This window comes from Rhinolophus sinicus, chromosome 7 (genome assembly GCF_057876585.1).
Source record: "Rhinolophus sinicus isolate RSI-liver-muscle chromosome 7, RSI-T2T, whole genome shotgun sequence".
Lineage (NCBI taxonomy): Eukaryota > Metazoa > Chordata > Mammalia > Chiroptera > Rhinolophidae > Rhinolophus > Rhinolophus sinicus.
The window spans coordinates 49,995,811-50,019,765 of NC_142507.1; the positions used below are offsets into that span (position 1 = coordinate 49,995,811).

General features: G+C 39.0%; 1 protein-coding gene across 1 annotated transcript; it reads left to right on the plus strand.

Moving 5' to 3' along the window:
- The first annotated feature begins 11,675 nt into the window (after positions 1-11,675).
- ADAM30 (ADAM metallopeptidase domain 30) lies at positions 11,676-22,895 on the plus strand. Its single transcript, XM_019714212.2, has 2 exons — positions 11,676-13,901; positions 22,872-22,895. The coding sequence occupies exons 1-2, from the start codon at positions 11,676-11,678 to the stop codon at positions 22,893-22,895; spliced, it is 2,250 nt and encodes a 749-aa protein (XP_019569771.2).
- Positions 22,896-23,955: the final 1,060 nt, after the last annotated feature.

Genomic DNA, 23,955 nt, shown 5'->3' on the forward strand with positions numbered 1-23,955 from the left:
AAGAAAATTGAAATCATACCAATTGTCTTCTCTGACCACAGTACTATGAAATTAGAAATGAACTATAGGAAAAAAACTGGAAGACACACCAATTCATGGAGGCTGAATGACATGTTACTAAATAATGAATTGGTCAACCGGGAGATCAAGGAAGAAATCAAAAGATATCTTGAGACAAACGAAAATGAAAACACGACAACCCAAAATCTCTGGGATATAGCGAAAGCAGTCCTAAGAGGGAAATTCATAGCATTGCAGGCCGACCTAAAGAAACAAGAAAAATCACTAGTCGACAGTTTATCTTCACACTTAAGGGATCTGGAAAAAGAACAGCAAAATAAGCCCAAAGGGAGTACAAGGAAGGAGATAATAAAGATCAGAGTGGAAATAAATGAAATAGAAACCAGAAAACAATACAAAAGATCAATGAATCCAAGGGTTGGTTCTTAGAGAAAATAAACAAAATCGACAAACCTTTAGCCAGACTCATTTTTAAAAAAGAGAGAGAGGACCCAAATTAATAAAATCAGAAATGAAAGAGGAGAAGTGATAACAGACACCACAGAAATACAAACAATTTTAAGAAATTACTATGAGCAACTATATGCCAACAAATTGGACAATCTGGAAGAAACGGACAATTTTCTAGAGGCATACAACCTTCCAAGGCTAACTCAAGAAGAAACATAAAACCTGAATAGACTGATTACCACCAGGGAAATTGAATCAGTAATCAACAATCTCCCAACAAACAAAAGCCCTGGACCAGATGGCTTTACAGGTGAATTTTACAAAATGTTCAAAAAAGAATTATCACCTATTCTCCTCAAGCTCTTCCAAAAAATCCAGAAGGAGGGAAGGCTCCCAAACACTTTTTATGAAGCCACTATCACCCTGATCCCAAAATCAGACAAAGACACCACAAAAAAAGAAAACTACAGGCCGATACCTCTAATGAACATAGATGCAAAAATCCTCAACAAAATATTAGCGAACAGAATTCAGCAATACATTAAAAAGATCATACACCATGATCAAGTGGGATTCATCCCTGGTATGCAAGGGTGGTTCAACATCCGCAAATCAATTAATGTGATACACCACATTAACAAAATGAAAAATAAAAATCACATGATCATATCAATAGATGCAGAAAAGGCATTTGATAAAATTCGGCAGCCATTTATGATAAAAACCCTTAAGAAAGTGGGAATAGAGGGATCATATCTCAACATAATAAAGGCCATATATGATAAACCCACAGCTAACATCATACTCAATGGGGAAAAGCTAAAACCATTCCCTTTAAGACCAGGAACAAGGCAAGGTTGCCCACTTTCTCCACTTCTATTCAACATAGTGCTGGAAGTTCTAGCCAGAGCAATCAGACAAGAAAAAGAAATAAAAGGCATCCAAATTAGTAAGGAGGAAGTAAAATTGTCATTATATGCAGATGACATGATACTATATATAGAGACCCTAAAGACTCCACCAAGAAACTATTAGAGCTGATAGATGAATTTAGTAAAGTAGCAGGATACAAAATTAATATTCAAAAATCAGTTGCATTTGTATACACCAATAATAAAACATCAGAAGGAGAAATTTAAAAAAAAAATCCCATTTACAATTGCTTCAAAGACTATAAAATACCTGGGAATAAATTTAGCCAAAGAAGTAAAAGATCTCTACTCAGAAAATTATAAGACACTGAAGAAAGAAATGAAAGAAGATACAAATAGATGGAAACACATACCATGTTCATGGATAGGAAGAATTAATATAGTTAAAATGTCCATACTGCCTAAGGCAATATACATATTCAACGCAATTCCTATCAAGCTACCAACAACGTTTTTCACAGAAATAGAACACATAATCCTAAAATTTATATGGGACCATAGAAGACCCTGAATAGCTTAGGCAGTCTTGAGAAATAAGAACAAAGTGGGAGGTATAACGATACCTGACATCAAATTATACTACAAGGCTACAGTAATCAAAACAGCATGGTACTGGCATAAAAACAGACACATAGATCAATGGAACAGAATAGAGAGTCCAGACTAAATCCATGCCTATATGGCCATTTAATATATGACAATGGAAGCAAGAATGTACGGTGGGGTAAAGACAGTCTATTCAATAAATGGTGCTGGGAAACCTGGACAGACACAGGCAAAAAAATGAAGCTGGACCACCTCCTTACACCATATACAAAAAATAAATTCAAAATGGCTTAAAGACTTAAATGTAAGATCTGAAACCATAAAATTCCTAGAAGACAATATAGGAAGAAACTTCACAGACATTACCCAGAGTAAGATTTTTACTGATATATCCCCTCGCGTGAGGGAAGTAAGAGAAAAAATAAACATGTGGGATTACATCAAACTAAAAAGTTTTTTCACCACAAAGGAAACCATCAATAAAACAAAAAGGGATCCTACCGAATGGGAAAAGATATTTGCCAATGCTATATCTGATAAGGGGTTAATATCACAAATTTATAAAAAACCCACTCAACTCAACTCCAAAAAAACAAACAACCCAATTAAAAAATGGGCAGAGGACATGAAGAGACATTTTTCTAAAAAGGACATACAGATGGCAAACAGACATATGAAAAAATGCTCAACCTCACTAACCATCAGAGAAATGCAAATAAAAACCACAATGAGATATCACCTCACTGCAGTCAAAACGGCTATCATCAATAAATCAACAAACAACAAGTGCTGGTGCAGATGTGGAGAAAAGGGAACCCTTGTGCACTGTTGGTGGGATTGCAGCCACTATGGAAAACAGTATGGAGGTATCTCAAAAATCTGAAAATGGAACTACCTTATGATCCAGCAATTCCACTCCTAGGTATCTATCTGGAGAAACCCAAAACTCTAATTAAAAAAACTTTATGCACTCCTATGTTTATTGCAGCACTATACACAATAGCCAAGACTTGGAAACAACTGAAATGCCCATCCGTAGATGACTGGATTAAGAAACTGTGGTACATTTACACAATGGAGTATTACGCAGCCATAAAGAAGAAAGAAATTTTACCATTTGCAACAACATAGATGGACCTAGAGAAGATTATGTTAAGTGAAATAAATCAGACAGAGAAAGACAAATACCACATGATCTCACTTATATGTGGAATCTAAAGAAAAGAATAAGTGAATGAACTAATCAGAAACAGTTTTGGAGACATAGAGGAAAAACTGAGGGTTGCTAGATGGGAGAGGGGTGGGGATAAGGGGGAAGGTGAGGGGATTAGAAAATAGTCAGCAACCACAAGATGGCCATGGGGTTTTGAAAATTAATTTGGGGAATGTAATCAATAATGTTGTAAAGATGTTGTAGGGTATCCAATGGACACTTGTCTCATTAGGGAGACCACCTCAGGGATGATGTAGATGCCTGATCACTGCACTGTACACCTGAAGCTGAAGCTGAACAATAATGAATGTCAACTACAAGTTTATATACGAGTGTGTGTGTGCGTGTGTGTATACTTACAAGAAGCGGAGTATAGCATTAGGAATAGAGACAGTGGAAATGTAATAGCTCTGTGCGATGTCAGAGGGATAGTGGATGGGGGGAGGGGGGTTCATACAGTGTGAGGGATATAAATGATAAACGTCTAAGTATTACTTTGTCTTGTGCACCTGAAACTAAAAAAAAACACACAAAAACTACCCAAAGAAAGTGACTCTGACTATAGAGAGAAGGGAATTCATATGTGGGCAAATCAGTATTCCTTTCTGACCCTCATTATTGTCATTAAGATAATGGCACTGGAGTGGATGATTTCTGAGGCATTTTAAACTAAAATAATAGATGAGGGAGGCAGGTGAGCGTAGTGGTTGGTGCACAGGCTTTGGAGAGACTCAGGTTCTCACCAGCCTCCACCACTTATTAGCTGGGAGGGGGCTTTGAATAGATAGTTAGCCCCCAATAATACTGTATTTTCTTACTAACAAAATCGGATATGAATTGTACATCGACCATAGGAAAGTTGTGACTATTAAATGAGATAATGAATGCAAAGAGTTTTGCATGGTGCTTGGTACATAGCAAGAACTTAGTAAATGTCAGATTTTTAAAAATGTACACTTTTAAAATATATTCTGGGGGAGACGGTGGTGTTTTAATTAACATGGCTGATCCTTAGTGTAGCTGACATGATATGGATGGTAGTTTTTGATAAGACAAGTAAAGAGTTAACAGGAGCTGGCTTGTGAGCTGGCAGGATGGGACAGGCAAAGAGTTAACAGGAGGGAGCTTGTGAGTTAGCAAGAATGAGCTTAAAAATTAACAGCTTGGCTCTGAATCCCCTGGCTAGCACTGCACCTGCAAGCTGACAAACACCTTACATCCACCATAGGTGAGAACAGAACAGTTTCCAATCGCAACGGCAACCCCTTGCACACTAACAAACACCCATCATGGGTGGGAACAGAACAGTTCCCAGTCACAACGGCAACCCCCTGCAAGCTGACACCCATCATGGATGGGAACAGGACAGTTCCCAGGGGAAGATAATTGTAACGGCAGCCCCCTGCAAGCTGACAAACACCCTACACCCTGCTTAGAAAAATATAAAACTCGAGCTAAACAGAAACCTGCTGCAGCTCTATCAAAAGGAGTTTTGCCAGTTCCAAACAACACTATCTCTCTGCTTGACTTTCAATAAAGCGTCTCTTGTTCTTGTAGAGTCTCGTGAATACTTTCATGTTCTGAAAATGTTAACTATACACCAGGACAGTTTCCTCCTTGTGGGATCTCCAAAGACTCGAAGTACTTCATTGTTACAAAAGTTTTCAAACATAAAGTGGAAAGATTTTACAAAGGTGGTATACTTTTACGTGTGTACTCATCACAGATTCTAGCATTAGCATTTTACCATTCTTGCTTTATCACTCATTTATACATTTACCCATCTCCCAATCCACCCATTAATCCATGTTGAGGTTTTTATTGATGCATTTCAAGTAGGTTGTAGAATCAGTGCATTTTCCTCTAAATACTTCATCCTACATGTCATTTTCTAAAGTTCAATATTTATTTCGTTTTTTTTATTTTGAGACAAAATTTACAAACAATGAAATGCACAAATCCCTCATATATATTTGCAGTTGTGACAAGTGCATACAATCGTGTAAAGCAACCCCCTATGAAGACACAGAAAATTTCTAGAATTTTTCTAGAAATTTCTAGAACCCTAGAAATTTCCTCATGCCCCTTCCCAATCAATTCCTACCTCATCCAGAGGCAAGCACTGTTCTGATTTTTTTTCCATTGGAAAAAATTAAAAATCATTTAGCTTTAAAATCCGGAACCTTCTATCACTGGAATTAAAGAGTATATATTCTTGTGTACATGCCTTCTTTTATTCAGTAAAATGTTTTTGGGATTCATCCATGTTGTTATGAGTAATCTGTGTATCAGTAATTTGTTCCTTTTTATTGTTCTCTTTTAGTGTTCCACAGAATGAATATATCACAGTTGATTCATTCTCTTGATATCTGAATGTTTCCAGTTTTTGCCACAAAAAATAAAGCTGCTCTGAACATTCTCAAGTAAGTCATTTTGTGGCTATATTTTCATTTCGCTCAGATAAATACCTAGGAATTAATGAATCATAGAATAGAGAGTTGTTTAGTTTTGTAAGAATCTGCTGGACTGCCCCCAAAGTGGTTAAACCATTTTACATTCCTCCCAATTATGTATGAGAGGGGAGGATGCTTTTGCAACTTCCGCAGAGGTTTTCTATCTATACGTGTGAATTTCTCTAATGGCAGACATGGCTAGTGGCTTCAGGAGCCTGAATATGGCCACAGGGACACTTCCACCACTGTCATCACCCTGGGCTTTAGAAAGTAGGTTACTTGTGTAAGGAATTCTAGGACCATCATAAGTTCCTGTTGGACCACACAGATTAGAGCGGAGCAGGCCCTGGGGTCACCACCTGTAGGGGAGTGTGTCATGGTGAGTCATTACACCTGTGCCCATGGGGGCCAGGAAATACATTCTTTGTTCTTTCTTGGTAACCCTTGAAGATAAAGATGGTGAAAAAAAATCAAATCTAGAAACCCAAGTTTTGGTAAGATTTAAAAGAGAGACATGAAGGGTTAGTGCCAAGAGACAGAAAGGGGGCATCAGATTTGAGCCTGTGGATCAAGGTGTGGAATCAAATACCTGAGGTTTTTTGTTTTTTTTTTTTGGAAGAAGTCACTGGTTGTTTTTCCAGGGCAAAGACGGGTTCTTTGTTTGTTTTCCTCTCTATTACAGCCCATATGCTTAGCTGAGAAAGTGTCTTCGTTTCTCTTCCAATGACGGTGTCCTTGTTCAATAATTCTCTAAACTTTCTTTAGATAAGAATTTTATGGGCATCCTTCATGGGGTTCAGCCTTCAAATGAATAAATCTTATGGTTTTATTGCAAAGTCTTGCCTTTGTTTCCTGTTAAAGATAACATAATTTATAATGTGCAAGCTTGCTGTCTGTCTCCTCCCTTTATGCACACATCCAGTGAGCAAACATTTGGCCATGGCACAGATGGCCGCAGAGTTGGTTCAATGTTTGTGAGTATAGCACCCCGAGGTTCTCTTATCAGAAATAACCCTAGGAATGCCTGGACCCAGGAGACAGGAGGTGTTCAGATGGCTCCTTTAGGATATGTGCTTCCAAAAGCGAAGCACTTGAAAAGGAACCGGAATCAGGGAATGTCAGAGCTCACCTTACAAGGGAGCTAGTGGAACTGAAGCAAGGGTAGGCCTGACTTCTGTGGTCATAGTTTATTGGAGATTGTTCCAGTTAAGATTGTGTTTATGATGAAAGAGAACCATGCTCCAGCAAGCTCAAATTCAAGTGGGTTTGCTGAAAGGATAAAGAAGCACCTTGCTGAAACAAAGCACGGCTGTGCCTTATGGGCTTCGGCCGGGGACAGGAGAAGCCATCAGTGACGGATGCAGCCAGTGACTCTGGGATCGTGTGGTCTGTGGTTCCCTTTGGACATCTATTCTACTCTCTTGCTTCTTCCCTGAGCCTGGCCTTCTTTGTATATTCCTGAACACATAACTGAATATGGCTGCCCCAGCCCCAATGCTCCCTGACCCTTTAGGTAAAAATTAAAAAGCATGAAATGGATGGCTCTTTATGTCTGTTGGAATGAAAGTTGAAAATCCCAGTATCTTCTTTGACTCCTGGTTAGTCATTTACGACCATGCTGAATTTTCTTTTCTGAATATGAGCACAGGCAGTGGGACAGCTGAGCCTCAGATTCCTCATTGCTAAGTCAGGGATAAAAATAGTTCTACCCTGCAGAGTTTTTGTGATGATTAAATCCATTTACTACACGTAAAATGCAGAAAACAATGCCTAGAAAGAATGATATTTGTGTTACCTAATATTATCTGCTATTCTCCTGCTCTTCCCCTCTCACCATCTCTACCACTTGCCCCCAGATCTACTCTCCACTCATCTCTGTCCTGCTTTGGGCCACTGGATGGTTGTCCCCTTCAGAATGCATGCCCTGGGCTTCCTTGCCTGCAGGCTCCCAGGAAGGTCTGGCCAATGGGAGCACGGAAGGTGAGAGGAAGGTGAGGTCAGAATCTCTCCCTCTCCCTGCTCTGGCACTGAATCATAAAGTATTGCAATTTAGGTGAGGTAATAACTTATAAATCTGGTATACAATCTTTAAAAAACATAAAAAGTAATTATAAATCTATGTTGATGGATAAGCAATGCAAAAGCAGTAATTTGTGTCATCAATAAAACAGAATGGAGAGGGATAGAGACATCAAAGAGTAGAGTTTTTATGTGTGCTTGAAGTTAGGTTGTTATTAGTTGAAAAATAGATTGTCAAAACTTTAAGATGTTTTATGTAATGGCAATTGTAACCACAAGGAAAATATCTATAGAATATACACAAAAGTAAATGAATAGGAAATCAAAACATGTCACTACAAAATAGCCATGAAACACAAAGGAAAATATCAAGAGGTGAAAAAAGCAACAAAAATAGAAGAAATACAGAAAACAATTTTTTAAATGGTAGTAGTAAGTTCTTCCTTGTCAGTAATTACTTTAAATGTAAACAGATTAAACACCCCAATTGAAATATATAGACTGGCTGAATGGATGAAAAAACAAGATTCAAATATACACTGCCTACAAGAGAATCACTTTAGATTTAAGAACTGACATAAGATAAAGTGAGAAGTGAAGAAAGATACCATGTAAACAGAAACATAATGAGAAACGGGTGGCTATAGTGATATCAGAAAAAATAGACTTTAAAGCAAAAAATGTCAGAAAAGATATGGTAGGACATTATATAATGATAAAAGAGCCAATTCACCATGAAGATACAACAGTCATGAACATTTACTCACCTAACATTAAAGACCCAAATATATGAAAACATTGACAGAACTGAAGAGGGAAATAGACAACAACACAATAAAAGTAGGAGACTTCAATATTACAATTTCAGTTATTGATAAATAAATCATACAGAAGATCAATAAAGATACAAAGAATTTGAACAACACTATAGATTGATTAGACTTAAGAGACATATACAGCACTCTCTACCCTAAAACAGTAGAATACACTCATGGAATATTCTCAAGGACACATGAAATATTCTGCTGGATAAACCACAAAACAATTTTTCACAAATTTAAGAAGATTGAAATGATACAAAGTATCTTTTTCAACCATAATGGAATGAAACTAGAAATCAATTGCTAAAGGAAAATAAGAAAATCTACAACTATGTAGAAATAAAACAACGCACTTTTAATCAACCAATGAGTGAAAAAAAATCAAAAGGAAATTTAGAAAATATATAGACACAAATGAAAATGGAAACACAACATACCAATACTTATAGGATGCAGGAAAAGCAGTACTAAGATGAATGCTTGTATTAAGAAGGAAGCAAGATCTCAAATATACAACTTCACCTTACACCTCAAAGAACAACAAAAAGAAGAAAAAACTAAACCTAAAGGTAGCAGAAGGAATGAAATAATAGAAATTAGAGCAGAAATAAATGAAATAAAGAATAGAAAAGCAATAGAAAAAAAGGAAACCCAAAACTGGTTTTTTGAAAGATCAACAAAATTGAAAAACTGTTAGCTAGACCAACACAGAAAATAAGGGAAGACAAAATAGAGCTACAGCAAACTTTAAAACTCCTGTGCACTAGAAGAAACAATTAGCACAGTGAAAAGGTAACCTACAGAATGGGAGATAATAATTGCAAATCATATATCTGATAAGGGGGCTAATATCCAGAATATATTTTAAAGACTTCTTCAACTCAACAACCACCACCACCAAATAAATCCCAAATAATCCAATTTAAAAATTGGCGAAGGACTCGAATAGACATTTCTCCAAAGAAGATACACCAAAAGGCAAATAAACACATGAAAAGATATTCAATATAATTATTAGGGAAATGCAAATCAAAACCACAATCAGATATCACTTCACACTTATCAGATGGCTGCTATGAAAAAGGAAAATAATATGTGTTGGCAAGGAGGCAGAGAAGTTGGAACCCTGTGAACTGTTGGTGGGAATATAAAATGGTGCAGCCATTTTTAAAAACAGTATGAAAGTCCTCAGAAAATTAAAAATAGAATTACCCCACGATCTAGCAATTCCACTTCTGGGTGTATGTCCTAAAGAGCTCAATCCTAAAGAGCTCAAAGCAGGGTCTTGGAAACCTATCTGCACACCATTTTCACTGCAGCATTTATTCACAAGAGTCAGGAAGTGGAAGCAACCCAAACGTCCATCAACAGATTAATGACTAAAGAAAGTGGGGTATACACCTGCATGGAACATTACACATTCTTAAAGACAAGGAAATCCTTTCAGATGCTACAACATGAATGAACCTTAAGGATATTATGCTAGGCAAAATAAACCAGTCACAAAATGGCAAAAAACTGTATGATTCTACTCGCATAAAATATATAGTCAAAATCATACAAACAGAAAGCGGAAAGGTAGTGACCAAGAGCAGGGGGCAAGGGGAGCGGAATTAGTGTTTAATAGCTTTAGAGATTTAGTGTTGCAAGAGGAAGAAGTTCTAGATACCTGTTGCACAGAAGTAACTATATTTGACAATATGCAAGTGTACCTTAAAAATGATTATGATGAAAATTTTAATGTTATGTGTTTTACCATATTTTTAAAAAATTCTACTGGACAGTGCTGATTTATAAATAGTTTGTAAATAAACACATGGTTTTTAGAGATCTATTTGATTTTTCGAGAGCTCAATTTAAACACTTGCTTTCTCTTTGATCTCACAATTTCAATTTTAGGGATCCAGCATAAGAAGAAAAAAGTGTGTGTGTATATATGTAGGTATGTATCTATTTACATATATAATTTTTTTAATATATACATATATTTATGTTTATTGCCATAATATAAACTACAAAGAAATGTAAAAATTAGAACAATGCAACTATATCATCCATACATAACAAAAATGATTCAATAAATGATTCTGTGAATGCTATAGTGTATTATGCACCTATTAGGGGTAACGATCTAAATTTGTATAAATATGACCCAGAAAATTATTTACAATATATTGTTTCCTGAAAAAGAGCAGTGTCAAAACTATTGAATAGTGTGTACTATTTAAATGTGACATAATTCCTATATTTTAAATGACAGATGAAAAGATAGAGAAAGAATCATCTACGTTTTCCCATCAGCACGTGAGGTGGCCAGGACCCTTCCATCTGACAACCTCTCTTCCTACCACATAGCAGCCTCCAGCTACTTTCCTATCTATCTCTTGTCTCTCTTTGTCATCCAATTGCTTGAAGAAGTGGTCTAGCTTTGTCACCTCCCCTTCCTAATGCCCCAGTCACGTCACAACCTTCTGGTATCTGCCTTCGGTCGTCAGCACTGGCTCATCGATCAGTTCTCTCTAAAGGGACTCTGACCTCCCTTTGGCTAAATTCAGTGTTTCTTCAACTCTGGTCAGTATTTTGCCTGTTGGCCATCACGTCTTCCATGAAATGCTTCCGTGACTACCTCTGATCCTGGCTTTCTTCCTACATAGATATCTGCTTCTTCCCGGGCCATTGCAGGCTTCCTTTTTTCAGCCAGGCCTTAAATCCTCGTTCACAGGGTTCCGGTCCTGTCTGTTTCTGGGCTCCTTCGCACATGGCGCACATTGGGGGCGCCCTGGCGCCTAAAGAAACAGACAAACGGCACAGGATGCAGTGAGCCTTATTTAACACATTCTGTTCTGTTCCTCCTATTTCTCCATTCCTTCCCCTTTTCCCAGGCTGCTCCCGGCCCTTCTCCATCCCTGCTGCCAATAATGCCCCTTTCTCTTTGCTTCTCGCGCACTTTTCTTTCCCTCGTTTCTTCCACGTGCGCCCAACGGCGCGGTTCTAGAACCCCGAAGTAGATGCGTTGGACAAGACGTGAGCCTGTTGGGAAAATCACCCAGAAGGAGCCTGACCCAGCCTTGACCTGGCGGAGGAGGCTGGGACTCCCGCACGCCCCGCTCACGCAGCCCCGCACTGGGCGCTCCAGCGCCTCTGGCGGCTGCGTGCCCGCAAGTCTCACTCGCAAGGCCCCAGGGGCAGGGCCTGGCTCACTAGGGAACAGGGCTGTGCCATGAGGTCAGCGAGGGCCTCCCTCGCCCCAGGCCGGCCCCTCCCCGTGCTGGTCCTGGCGGTGCTCCTGGTCGACTCTCTTGGCGAGGATGTCAGTTTGCAGCCTGAGTGGGACTTTGACGCCTATGAAATCACCATCCCCAAGAAGCTGAGCGCCCGCGGAGGGGAGCAGGGTGCGAGCAAGCGCGTGTCCTACCTCCTGCAGGTGAAAGGCAAGAAGCACGTCCTCCAGCTGTGGCCCAAGAGGTTTCTGCTGCCGCGCCACCTGCAGGTTTTCTCCTTCACGGAGCAGGGGGAGCTCCTGGAGGAGTACCCTTACATCCCCAGGGACTGCAACTACCTGGGCGTGGTTGAGGGCACTGGGGAGTCGGAAGCTACCGTCAGTACGTGCATGGGGGGTCTCCGCGGCATCTTGAAAATCGGTGCCCAACGTTACCAAATCGAGCCCCTCAAGGCCTCGTCCACTTTTGAACATGTCGTCTACCCCCTGAAGGAGCAGGCATTTCACCAGCACCTCTGCGGCTTAACTCGGAAGGAAGGAGAGCAGCGGGCGGCCCCCCGTGACCTTACCGCCAGGCTGGCGGACTTGACCGGAATCATTAGACACCAGAGGTACTTGGAATTAGCCTTGATCTTTGATCATGAGAGATATTTGTTTTCCAATTCCAATCTGTCTGAAGTTACAAGTGACGCCATTCTTCTGACTTCGATTATGGACACTTACTTTCAGGAACTCCACATGAGAATACAACTAGGCACCCTGGAAGTATGGACGGATCAAAACAGAGTCGATATCGCTTTTCCAACCTTACAGCAGGCTTTAGGCCAGTTTTTGATATATCAAAAAAATATACTAAGTGCTCAGATTTCAGCAGATTGGATCCAACTATACGTTAAAGGACATTATATAGATGCGCTTGCGTGGTCCTGGGGAAGAGTGTGCACTAAGGAATATGCTGCTTCTATAAGCGTTTTTCCTGATTTAAGTGTCCTTGGACCTGCCACGTGGGGGGCCCATAACCTGGGCCACAGCGTGGGAATGAGCCACGACGTACAATACTGCCGGTGTAAGGGAAGGCGCAGCTGCATTATGGGCACCGGGCGAACTGGGTTCAGTAATTGTAGTTATATCCAGTTTTTGAACCACGTGCGTAGACAGGCAGACTGTCTCAGTGACATCCCTGGACATAGTTATGTGGTGAAGAGATGTGGAAACAAAATTGTGGAAGACGATGAGCAGTGTGACTGTGGTTCCGTCCAGGACTGCGAAGCAGACCGCTGCTGTGAACCGGGTTGTAAATTCAGGTACGGTGTCAACTGCAGCACTGGACTTTGCTGTCATAACTGTCACTTTCGGCCTTCTGGGTATTTGTGTCGGAAGGAAGAAAACGAGTGTGACCTTGCAGAGTACTGCGATGGGACGTCAGGTCTCTGCCCCAATGACACGTACAAGCAGGATGGAACCCCATGCAAGTACGAAGCCCTTTGTTTCAGCAAGGGGTGCCGCTCCGCATACATGCAGTGCCAACACATTTTTGGATCTGATGCCCGGGAGGCTGCTCATCAGTGCTATGAGGCCATTAATTTAATTGGTGACCAACATGGGAACTGTGGTATTTTGGGGAGTAGTTCCTATAAAAAGTGTACAAAGCGGAATTCATTATGTGGCAGGGTACAGTGTATAAACATCAAGACCCTCCCTGATATGCCAGATTATACGACTATTATTTCTACTCACCTGCGGGATGAAAATCTCATCTGCTGGGGCACAGGCTATCATAAGTCCTTGGTACCCTTGGGGATACCTGACATTGGTATGGTAAATGATGGCACCTTCTGTGGTGAGGACCGGATATGTGTGAACAGAACTTGTTTCAGTACCTCAGTCCTGAAGTATGACTGTGAGCCTGAGAAGTGTAACCACAGAGGCACCTGCAACAATAACAGAAACTGTCACTGCCTGTATGGCTGGGCGCCTCCATTCTGTGAGGAGATAGGTTATGGAGGAAGCATTGACAGTGGGCCGCCTGGATGGCAGAAACCGGAGGTGCCCCCCTCAGCGAAGGTTGTGCCACTTATATTAGGACGCCTTCTTTTGTTAGTCATTTCAGTGATTATTGTGATTTTCAGGCAATTGATAAGAAATTGCTTAAAACCCAAACAGAAAGAAACACCACTACTGACTGACATTGTAGATAAACAACTGATAGTAGATGAACAACCTATTGTAGGTAAACAACCGATTGTAGGTAAACAACCGATTGTAGGTGAACAACCTATTGTAGGTAAACAACCGATTGTAGGTGAACAACCGATTGTAGGTAAACAACCGATTGTAGGTAAACAACCTATTGTAGATGAACAACCAAAGGAACAAAAAGTTATAAAAACCAAAAAAGCAATCAAGAAATCCCCAGCCCCTCCAAAACCAAAGGTCAAACGTTGAACAAGCTTATTGTTTATCCAAATGGCTCTCCATCCTTTTTTACTTAATTTTCCTTCAAGATTGATCAGCAAATAAACGATATTCTTGTTCAGGAAATAAATCAGTGCACTTACTTTTCCTAGTATTCCCTTGCCCCTTGGTTTGTGGTCAAGTTTTGGATATCCTAAAAAGAATGCCCTGGTGGCTTTTCAGAACACTAAAGCCGTGGATGTTGTGAGTTGCATAGAATTACAGTGGTCTTCAGAGTAGAGTCCTGAGTATACATAAACATTGTGGAACGACTACCAAGATCAAGATAATTAGCCCATCTATCACTTCACATAGTTAAATTTTTTTTGGAGGGGTGAGAATGCTTGAGAGCAACTCTCAGCCAATTTAGGTATATTATTAACTTCAGGTATTATTAACTAGCGACACCATGCTGAACATTAGAATCTCAGCACTTATATTACTGATAACTGAAAGTTTGTAGCCTTTGACATACATCTACCCATTTTCCCATTCCCCCAAGCCCCCCACCCTTCTAATCTTTGTTTCTGTGAAATTAGTGCCCCCACCCATTCTACATATAAGTAAACCACATAGAATTTGTATTTCTCTGTCTGATTTCTTTCACTTAGCACAATGCCCTCCAGTTTCTTCCACGGTGCTGCAAATGGCAGGATTTCTGTTTTTATAGCTGAATAAATTCTTTATGTATTTTGGAGATTAGCCCCGTATCTGATATATGGTTTGCAAGAATATTTTCGTCCATTCTGTAAGTTGTCTTTTCAATTTATTGATTGTTTCCTTTGCTGTGCAGAAGCTTTTTAGTATGATGTCACCCCATTTGTTTGTGTTAGCTTTTTGTTATTGTGCTTTCGGTGTCTTATTTAGGAAATCATTTCCATTCCAACATTAAGGATCTTTCCCCGTTTTTTTCTAAAAGTTTTACAGTTTCAGGTCAGATATTTTTGAGTGTACAGTTTAATAGTGTTAGATACCTTCATTGTGCAACCAATCTCTAGAACTCTTTTTATCTTGCAAACCTGAACCTCTCCACCCATTAAATAACAACTTCCGGTTCCCGTTCCCTGCGGTCCCCCAAAACCCCTATTCTACTCTCCATCTTTATGAATGTGACTACTCAATGTACCATGCACAAGTGGAATCGTAGAGTAGTTGTCCTTTTGTGTCTGCCTTATCTCACTTAGCATAATGTCTTCAAGGTTCATCCCTGTCGTAGCATGTGTTAGAATTTCCTTGCTTTTTATGGCTGAATAATATTTCATTGTATGTACAGATGATCCCCAACTTATGATGGTTTGACTTACGATTTTCTTTTTTTTTACTTTACAGCGGTGTAAAAGTGATACCCAGATAGCCATGCTGTTTCCCACTGTTAGTAATCAATAAATTACAGGAGATAGTCAATATTTCATTATGAAACAGGCTTCATGTTAGATTATTTTGCACAACTGGAGGCTAATGTAAGTGTTGGGAGCACATTTAAGGTAGGCTAGGCTAAGCTATGAAGTTTGGTTGGTCAGATGTAGTAAATGCATTTTTGACTTACAATATTTTAAACTTATGCTGTACACCCATTTTCATAGCAGCAGTACTCATAAAAGCTAAAAGGTGGAAACAACACAAATGTCCATTGATGGATGAATGGGTAATCAAAATGTGGTAAATACAGATGCTCCTTGGCTTACGATGGTAAACATATATGCTTCATAAGTTTAAAATATTGTAAGTCAAACCATCATAAGTTGGGGATCATCTGTACATACAATGAAATATCTATTTGAGTCTCTGCTTTCAGTTCCTTTGTGTATATACCCAGTACAATGACTGGACCGTATGGTAATTCTGTGTTTAATTTTATGAGGTAATGCCATACTCTCTTCTATAGCAGCTGCATTATTTTACAGTCTCAGCAGCAACAAACAATGGTTCTTATTTTTCTACATCTTCCCCAACATCTGTTATTTTTGTGTGTGTGTGTGTGTGGGGGGGTTGTTTATTTTTATTTTTGTTTTTGGTAATAGCCATCCTAACGGGTATGAAGTGATATCTCCTTGTGATTTTGATTTGCATTTTCCCTAATAACAAGCAATGTTGAGCATCTTTTCATGTGCTTATGGGCCATCTGTATATCTTCTATGGAGAAATGTCTGTTCTAGTCCTTTGCCTATCTTTTAATTTGATTGTTTGTTTCTTTATTGCTGAATTAAGGGAAATTTTGTATATTCTGGATATTAATCCCTCATCAGAGATTTTGCAAATATATTTTCCCTTTTGTGGGTTGCCTTTCACTTTGTCAGTAAAGTTCTTTGTTGTATGAAAGTTTTTAATTTTCATAAAGTCTAATTTAGCCATTTTATCGATTTTATACACTAATTTTATTTTGTTGTGTTTGCTTTTGATGTCACATCTGAGAAATCACTGCCAAATCAAATGACATAAAGATTTCCCCCTATGATTTCATCTAAATTTTACATTTTTTAGGTCTTATGTTTAGTTGTTTGGTCCAATTAGACCTAACTTTTTAATAAGGTGTAAGGTAAACATTCAGTTTCATTCTTTTGCAAGGGGATATTCAGTTTTCCCAATGCTGTTGGTTGAAAAGCTTGGAGTTTTCCCCATTGACAGATCATGGCATCTTTGCCAAAATTAATTGGATCATGTGTGCAAGGATTTATTTCTGGGTTCTCCATTTATTCCATTGACCCATATGACTATATGTCTATCTTTATGGCAGTACCACACTGTTTTGACTACTGTAGTTTTGTAGTAAATTTTGAAACCAGGAAATGTAAGACTTCCAACTTTGTTCTTTTTCCAGAGTGTTTTGACTATTCAAGGTTACTTGTGATTCCATGTGAATTTAGAATGGCTTTTTCTATTTCTGAAGAAAAAAAGTCACTGAGATTTTGATATAGATTGCACTGAATCTGTAGATCACCTTGAATAGTATTCACATCTTAATAACATTAAGTCTTCCAATACACGGACACACTCTGTCTTTCCATTTATTTCTGTATGCTTTAATTTCTGTCAGCAATGTTTTGTAGTTTTCTTTCACCTTCTGATTTTAGTCATTTAGTCCTCTCTCTTTTTTTCAAAGGCAATCTAGCTAAAGGTTTTTCAGTATGTACCTTTAACAGGGAATTATATTTTTTTTGTATGGTTTTGTGTTGCTGTTTATTACTATTTCATTTCAACTTGTAGTACTCCTTTCAGCATTTCTTGTAGGATAGGTCTAGTGGTAATAAACGCCCTCAGCTTTTGCTTATCTGGGAAAGTCTTAATTTCTCCTTAGTTTTTTTTGAAGGATACTTTGGCCAGATATGGTATTTTTGGTTGACAGTATTTTTCCTTTCAGTAATGTGAATGTATCATCCCACTCTTCTATAGCCTACGAGGTTTCTGCTAAGAACTCTGCTGACAATCTAGTAGGACTTCCTTTATATGTAACAGTCACTTTTTTCTCAGTGCTGTCAAAATTCTGTCTTTATTTGTGTTTTTTGACAATTTATGCTGTGTCTCAGTATAGGTCCCTTTAATTGGTCTCAGTGGTCTTATAGTTTTTTCAGCTTCTTGAATTTGTATGTCCATTTTCTTCCTCAGATTTGGAAAACTTTTGACCATTCTTTTTTCAAATGGCCTATCTGCCCCTTTGTCTTTCCTTCACCTTCTGAGACTATCATAAAGCATATGTTGTCTCATTTGATGGCATCTTATAAGTCACTTAGGCTCTCTTCATTTTTCTTTATTCTTTTCTACTGGGTTGGTGCAAAAGCAATTGCGGTTTTTGCAATTATTTTTAACCCTTTAAACTGCAATTACTTTTGCACCAACCTAATATTTCTTCCTCTCTTTCATTAACTATGAAAGTCCTGTCTTTGAGTTTGCTGAATTGTTGTTCTGCCTGGTATCTTTGAATTCATTGAGCATCCTTATAATAATTTTGAATTCCTTGTCTGTCAACTCATATATCTCCATTACTTTAGGTTCGGTTTCTATAAATGTAATTGCTTCCTTTAAACATGTCATGGTTGCCTCTTTCTTTGTATGTCCTGTTGTTATTTTTGTGTTTGGGATTTTGGCATCTAAAAAATCAGCTAACTTTCTGAGACTGCTGTCTGCTTTCATACAAGGTGACTTTCTCCACACAGCTAGGCTACAGATTCTGGACACCTCTCAAGTCCTTTCTGAGTTTATGTGTATCAAATCTACTTTAAAAGATCTGTCAATTTCTACTCAGGAACTTGCTCTGGTGTTTGAGCTCCACCTAGTCTGTGGTGCTGCACACCACAGTGCATGTTTTTTATCTTTCTTCTGGGAGACCCCACAACCTGAACCCCTGTCCCTGAGTACTGGAATACAGGTAAGATAGACACTAGCCTTTTCTACAGCCCTCGGAATGCCAGTTGGACTCACATTCTACTTCTTTCTCTCTCCAAGGAGATGATGGGAATTCAGGGTTTCCTCCCAATTATGCTGCAGTGTGTGTGTGTGTGTATGTGTGTGTGTGTGTGTGTGTGTGTGTGTGTGTGTGTGTGTGTAACTGAAGAAAGGACTTCTGACAAGAGAGTGGCGAGTGTTGCACATTCTGTACGCGGCTTCCACGTGCTCGGCTTCATGCCCACCTGCATTGCACGAACCCTCTAATTGGTTTCTGTATTTCTCACAGCGATATTTGGTGGGTTTGTTGTGGGAGAAGGCGTGTCTAGAGCTTCCTATTCTGCTGTCTTGCTGATGTCTGTAGTCTTTTGGCAATGGGAAACATGTCAATACAGTCCAGTACTGTAGCCACAAGGCACCTATGGTTATGGAACATTTGAAATGTGGCTATTGTATCTGAGTCATCTGAATTTAAACTTCATTTAAATTATTTCAAATTTAAATAGCCGCATGTGCCCGCTAGTTGCCAAATTAGACAGCAGAGCTATAGAAGGCCCATATTTCTACACCTTCTCAGCGATATTTAATATCCAACTCTTTAATCTAGACTCACATTAGAAAAGAAAGACAGCTCATTATTTTAAGTCACATCCTCTAATTATTAATGAGGTTGAGTATATTATAGTAGCTTGATGCCAATCAACTTTTTAAATTCTTTTTTTCATTGCAGTATTGTTGACATATAACATTGTATATTAGTTTCAGGTATACAACATAAGAATTTGGTGTAAGTATATATTGCTAATTGCTAATGATCACCACAATAATTCTAGTTAATATCCATAACCACACATAGTCCCATTTATTTCTTATGATGAGAACTTTTAAGATCTACTCTCTTAGCATTTTCAAATACATGATATACTGTTAAATAACTCTTCAATTTGCTTGTTCATATCCTCTGCCCATTATTGTATCATATAGTTTTTTTTTGCTTTTATTGATTTGTGGTAGCTATTTATAATTGCGACAATTCTGCCAATCTTTTATTTGTCACAACTTTTATAGTGTCTTTCACCATACAGAAAATTTTATGCCCTTTCAGCTTCTGAATTTCGTATCATTCTTCTGTCCTCCGTCAACCTGTGATTGTAAAACTGCCTGCTTAATATGTGCTTTAATACATTTTTTTAGCACATCTCTGATTTTCTTTGTATGGAACACAGTTCTGTCTCCTAGGTGTGGTATGATTCTGTCTTATTATTGGATCAAAAATTGAATAATCTTATAACTGACAAAGGGCACTATAAATGGTTCTGACATATCAATGAGAAAAAAGACATATACTCTAATAGAAAAATGAGTAAAAGATTTCTATAGGCACATCACAAAAGATAAATTCAGGTAGCCAATAAACATATGGAAGGTTCTCAGTCACATTATTAAAGAGTATACTGCAATTTAAAGCTGCTATCTGAACCTATGCCCATCAGGTTAACAATGATTCAAGAGGCTGATGATATGAAATTTTGGTGAAGATACAGACTAATAAGAACTCTCTTAGCCTTTAGTGGCAATGTAAATTAGTAAAATCCCTTTAGAAATCTGTTTAGCATTATCTCATATTGTTGAAAATATGCTGTATGATTCAAAAATTCCATTCCCAGGTGTATACCATATAGAAATGTGTACATATGTACATTAGGATACATGGATGTAGTAATATTTGTCAAACTGGAAACAATCCTACTTTCCAATAACTGCAGGGACTGTGCCAATTGAGATAATAAACCAGAATTTTATGCAATAGCATGCATGGATGAGTATGACAAACAAGGAAAAACAAAACAAATAAATATAAATGTCAAAATCAGGCAAAATTGAACTTCATTTTCAGGGATACATGCATAGTTGATAAAAATAAGGTTCTAAGAGGAAAAAGAGCTAGAAATAAGAAAGGTAGAAGGGGAAGGGTTCCAATTAAGATGGTGGAATAGGTCAATGCTTTCCTTCTCCCATGACCACATTAAAATTACAAATAAATTATAGAACTATCAGCCTGGAGAACCACCTGAAGGCTAGCAGAACAGCAGTCCTATAGCTAAGAAAATAAAGAAGAAGCCACACCACTTAAAGTGCTTGCAGGCACTCACCCTGGGCTCTGGCAGAGGGACGGTCACTCAGAAGGTGTCAGAGGCATACAAGGAGAGACTAAGTTGTGTGGCCTCAAGGCAAGGACTGGAGGGACAGTCACCATTTTTTTCTGTGTGAAATCCTTCTGCCATGCAGCTGGGCACCATCTTTCCTGTGTGAAGCCCTCCCTGACACGGCCAATTCTGAATCCGCGTTGGCAATCATTAAAACGTCCATACTACCCAAAGCGATCTGTAGATTCCATGATATCCTTATCAAAATACCAATGGCATTTTTTACAGAACTAGAACAAATAATCTTAAAACTTATATGGAATCACAAAAGACCCCAAAGAGCCACAGCAATCTTGACACAGAAGAACAAAAATGGAGGTATCACACTACCTGATGTCAAACTATACTACAAGGCTATAGTAATCAGATTAGCATGGTACTGGCATAAAAACAGACACACAGATCACAGATCAAATGAACAGAGTAGAGAGCTCAGATATAAACCCATGTCTGTATGGTCATTTAATCTGTGACAAAGGAGGCAAGACCAAACACTGAGGGAAAGATAGTCTAGTCAATAAATGGTGTTGGGAAAACTGGACAGATACATGCAAAAAAAAAAAAAAAAAAGAAAAAAAAAAGAAATTAGACCACTTTCTTACACCATATACAAGAATAAACTCAAAATGGATTAAAGACTTACATGTAAGACCTGAAACCATAAAGCTCCTAGAAGAAAACTCTCTGACATTGCTCTTAATAATATTTTTTTCTGATATGTCACCTCAGGGAAGGGAAACGAAAGAAAAAAACAAATGGGACTACATCAAAATAAAAAGTTTTTGCACAGCAAAGAAAACCATCAATAAAACAGAAAGACAACCTACTGAATGGGAGAAGATATTCACCAATGATATATCTGATAAGGGGTTAATATCCAAAACTTATGAAGAACATGCAACTGAACACCAAAAATACCTAACAATTACAAAATGAGCATAAGACCTGAATAGACATATACAGATTGCCAATAGACATATGAAAAGATGCTCAACATTACTAATCCTCACAGAAATGCAAATTAAAACCATAATGAGATATCACTTCACACCTATCAGAATGGCCATTATCAATAAATCAACAAACAACAAGTGCTGGAAAGAATGTGGAGAAAAGGGAACCCTCATGCACTGTTGGTGGGATTGCAAATTGGTGCAGCCACTATGGAAAACCATATGGAGATTCCTCTAATAGTCAAAAATAGAACTACCTTATGACCCAGCAATGTCATTTCTGGGTTTTTATCTGAAAAAATCCAAAACACTAATTCGAAAAGATATATGCACCCCTATGTTTATTACAGCATTATTTACAATAACCAATATATGGAAGGAACCTAAGTGCCCATCAATAGATGATTGGATAAAGAACAGGTGGTACGTTTATACAATGGAGTATTACTCTGCCATAATAAAGAATGAAATCCTGTCATTTGCAACAAGGTGAATGGACCTAGAGGATATTATGTTAAGTAAGGTAAATCAGACTGAGAAAGACAAATACCATATGATCTCAATTATATGTGGAATCTAAAGAACAGAATAAACAAGCAAACAAAACAGAAATAAACTCATACAGAGAAAATGATGGTTGCCAAATGGGAAGGGGGTTGAGGGATGGGAGAGAAGGTGAAGGGATTAGAAAGTACAAATTGTAGTTACAAAAGAGTCATAGGGATGTGAAATAGTTTGGGGAATATAATTAATAATATTTTAAAGACTGTGTAGGGTGTCAGATGGGTACTGGACTTATTAGGGGACGACTTCATGGATTATATAAATGCCTAACCACTGAGCTGTACACCTGAAACTGACATAAAATAATATTGAATGTCATATATATATATATATGCAGCATAGGGAATATAGTCAGTGATACTGTAATATTAATAGCTATGTACAATGTCAGAGGGGTAGTAGACCCGGGAGGTATCACTTTGTGAGGGGTGTAAATGTCTAATCATTATGTAGTTTTGTACACCTGAAATAAAAAAAAAAGCTTTTCCCCATTTTTAACCGAGTTGTTTTCTATTGTTGAGTTTTAAGAGTTCTTTCTACATTCCTGACATAGTCCCTCAATAGATATGTGTTTTGCAAATATTTTCTTTCAGTGTATGGCTGTTTTATTCTTCTTTTAAGACTATCTCCTCCTGCAGGAACGATCCAAGATGGCGGAATAGATAAACACTGTGCCTGCTTTCTTCTGGAACACATTAAAATTACTACTAAATTATAGAACAATCAACCTGGAGAACCACCTGAAGTTTAGCTGAACAGTTTTATAACTGAGGATATAAAGAAGAAGCCACATTGAGACAGGTAGAAGGGGTGGAGACGCAGAACAGGCCCCAAAACTCTTTGCGGCAGTTAGGATTCAGGAGGGGTATCTCGGCCATGAAGTTTTTCCCCTGGAGGAATGAGAAAACCCAGCCCCCCACACAGGTCTCCCCAGTCTCCAGTACTGGTGCCGGCAAGAGGGGCCCCCACTTCTGGCTATGTAAAACAGTGGGGATTCCAACCATCTGTATGGGACAGAAGGCTGCGGGAAACCCAACTGTCCTCTTAAACGGCTGATGCACAGACTCACACGTTCGCGGGCACTCACCCTGAGCTCTGCCGGAGGGGCGTCAGAGACATATGGGGGGGCAGACTGAGGTGTGTGGTTGCAGGGAGAGAGCTGGAAAGCAGTCTCCATTTTCCCTGTGTAGAATCCTACCTCCATGCTGCCGGTAAGCCAGTCAGTAAACTGGTAAGCTGGCGCCATCTTTCCTGTGTGAGCCCTCCCCCACCACAGCCAAATCTGAATCTGATTGGCTCAGTCAGCTTCAATCAGCTTGAGGACCCCGCCCCACCCAAGTCCTCAAACACGGTAGGGGCACTTTCTTGGCGAGCAGCCAGCCCCACCTGCACTGCACTCTTTCTTGGAAAACTATCAGAGTCTGACAGACCCCAGGTGAGTGATGACTGGCCTCAGTGTACTCAGAGGTTTTTGCTGAGTAACTCCACGCTCAGCACTGGCACCAAACCAGAATCTACATTAATCTGGTGAACACAACTCTTCCCACTCCAGTGACTCCCTGAGATCCTGCCTCCACCAACACACATACCACATGAGGCGTTACCAGTGGTTGATCCTTAAGGGAGCTGGCAGGTGGCAGCAGGCCTCAGGGTGTCCTTTGTGCTGAGCTACCCCAGGGATGGTACTGGTGGCAGACATCCTCGGTTTGTAGCATGGCCTCT

Bases quoted from the DNA above. Each gene is read 5' to 3' on its own strand.
- ADAM30 (XM_019714212.2), top strand. From the start codon at position 11,676: ATGAGGTCAGCGAGGGCCTCCCTCGCCCCAGGCCGGCCCCTCCCCGTG. The intron at 13,902-22,871 runs GTAGGTAAACAA...CTCCTCCTGCAG, and splicing joins TAGTAGATGAACAACCTATT to GAACGATCCAAGATGGCGGA.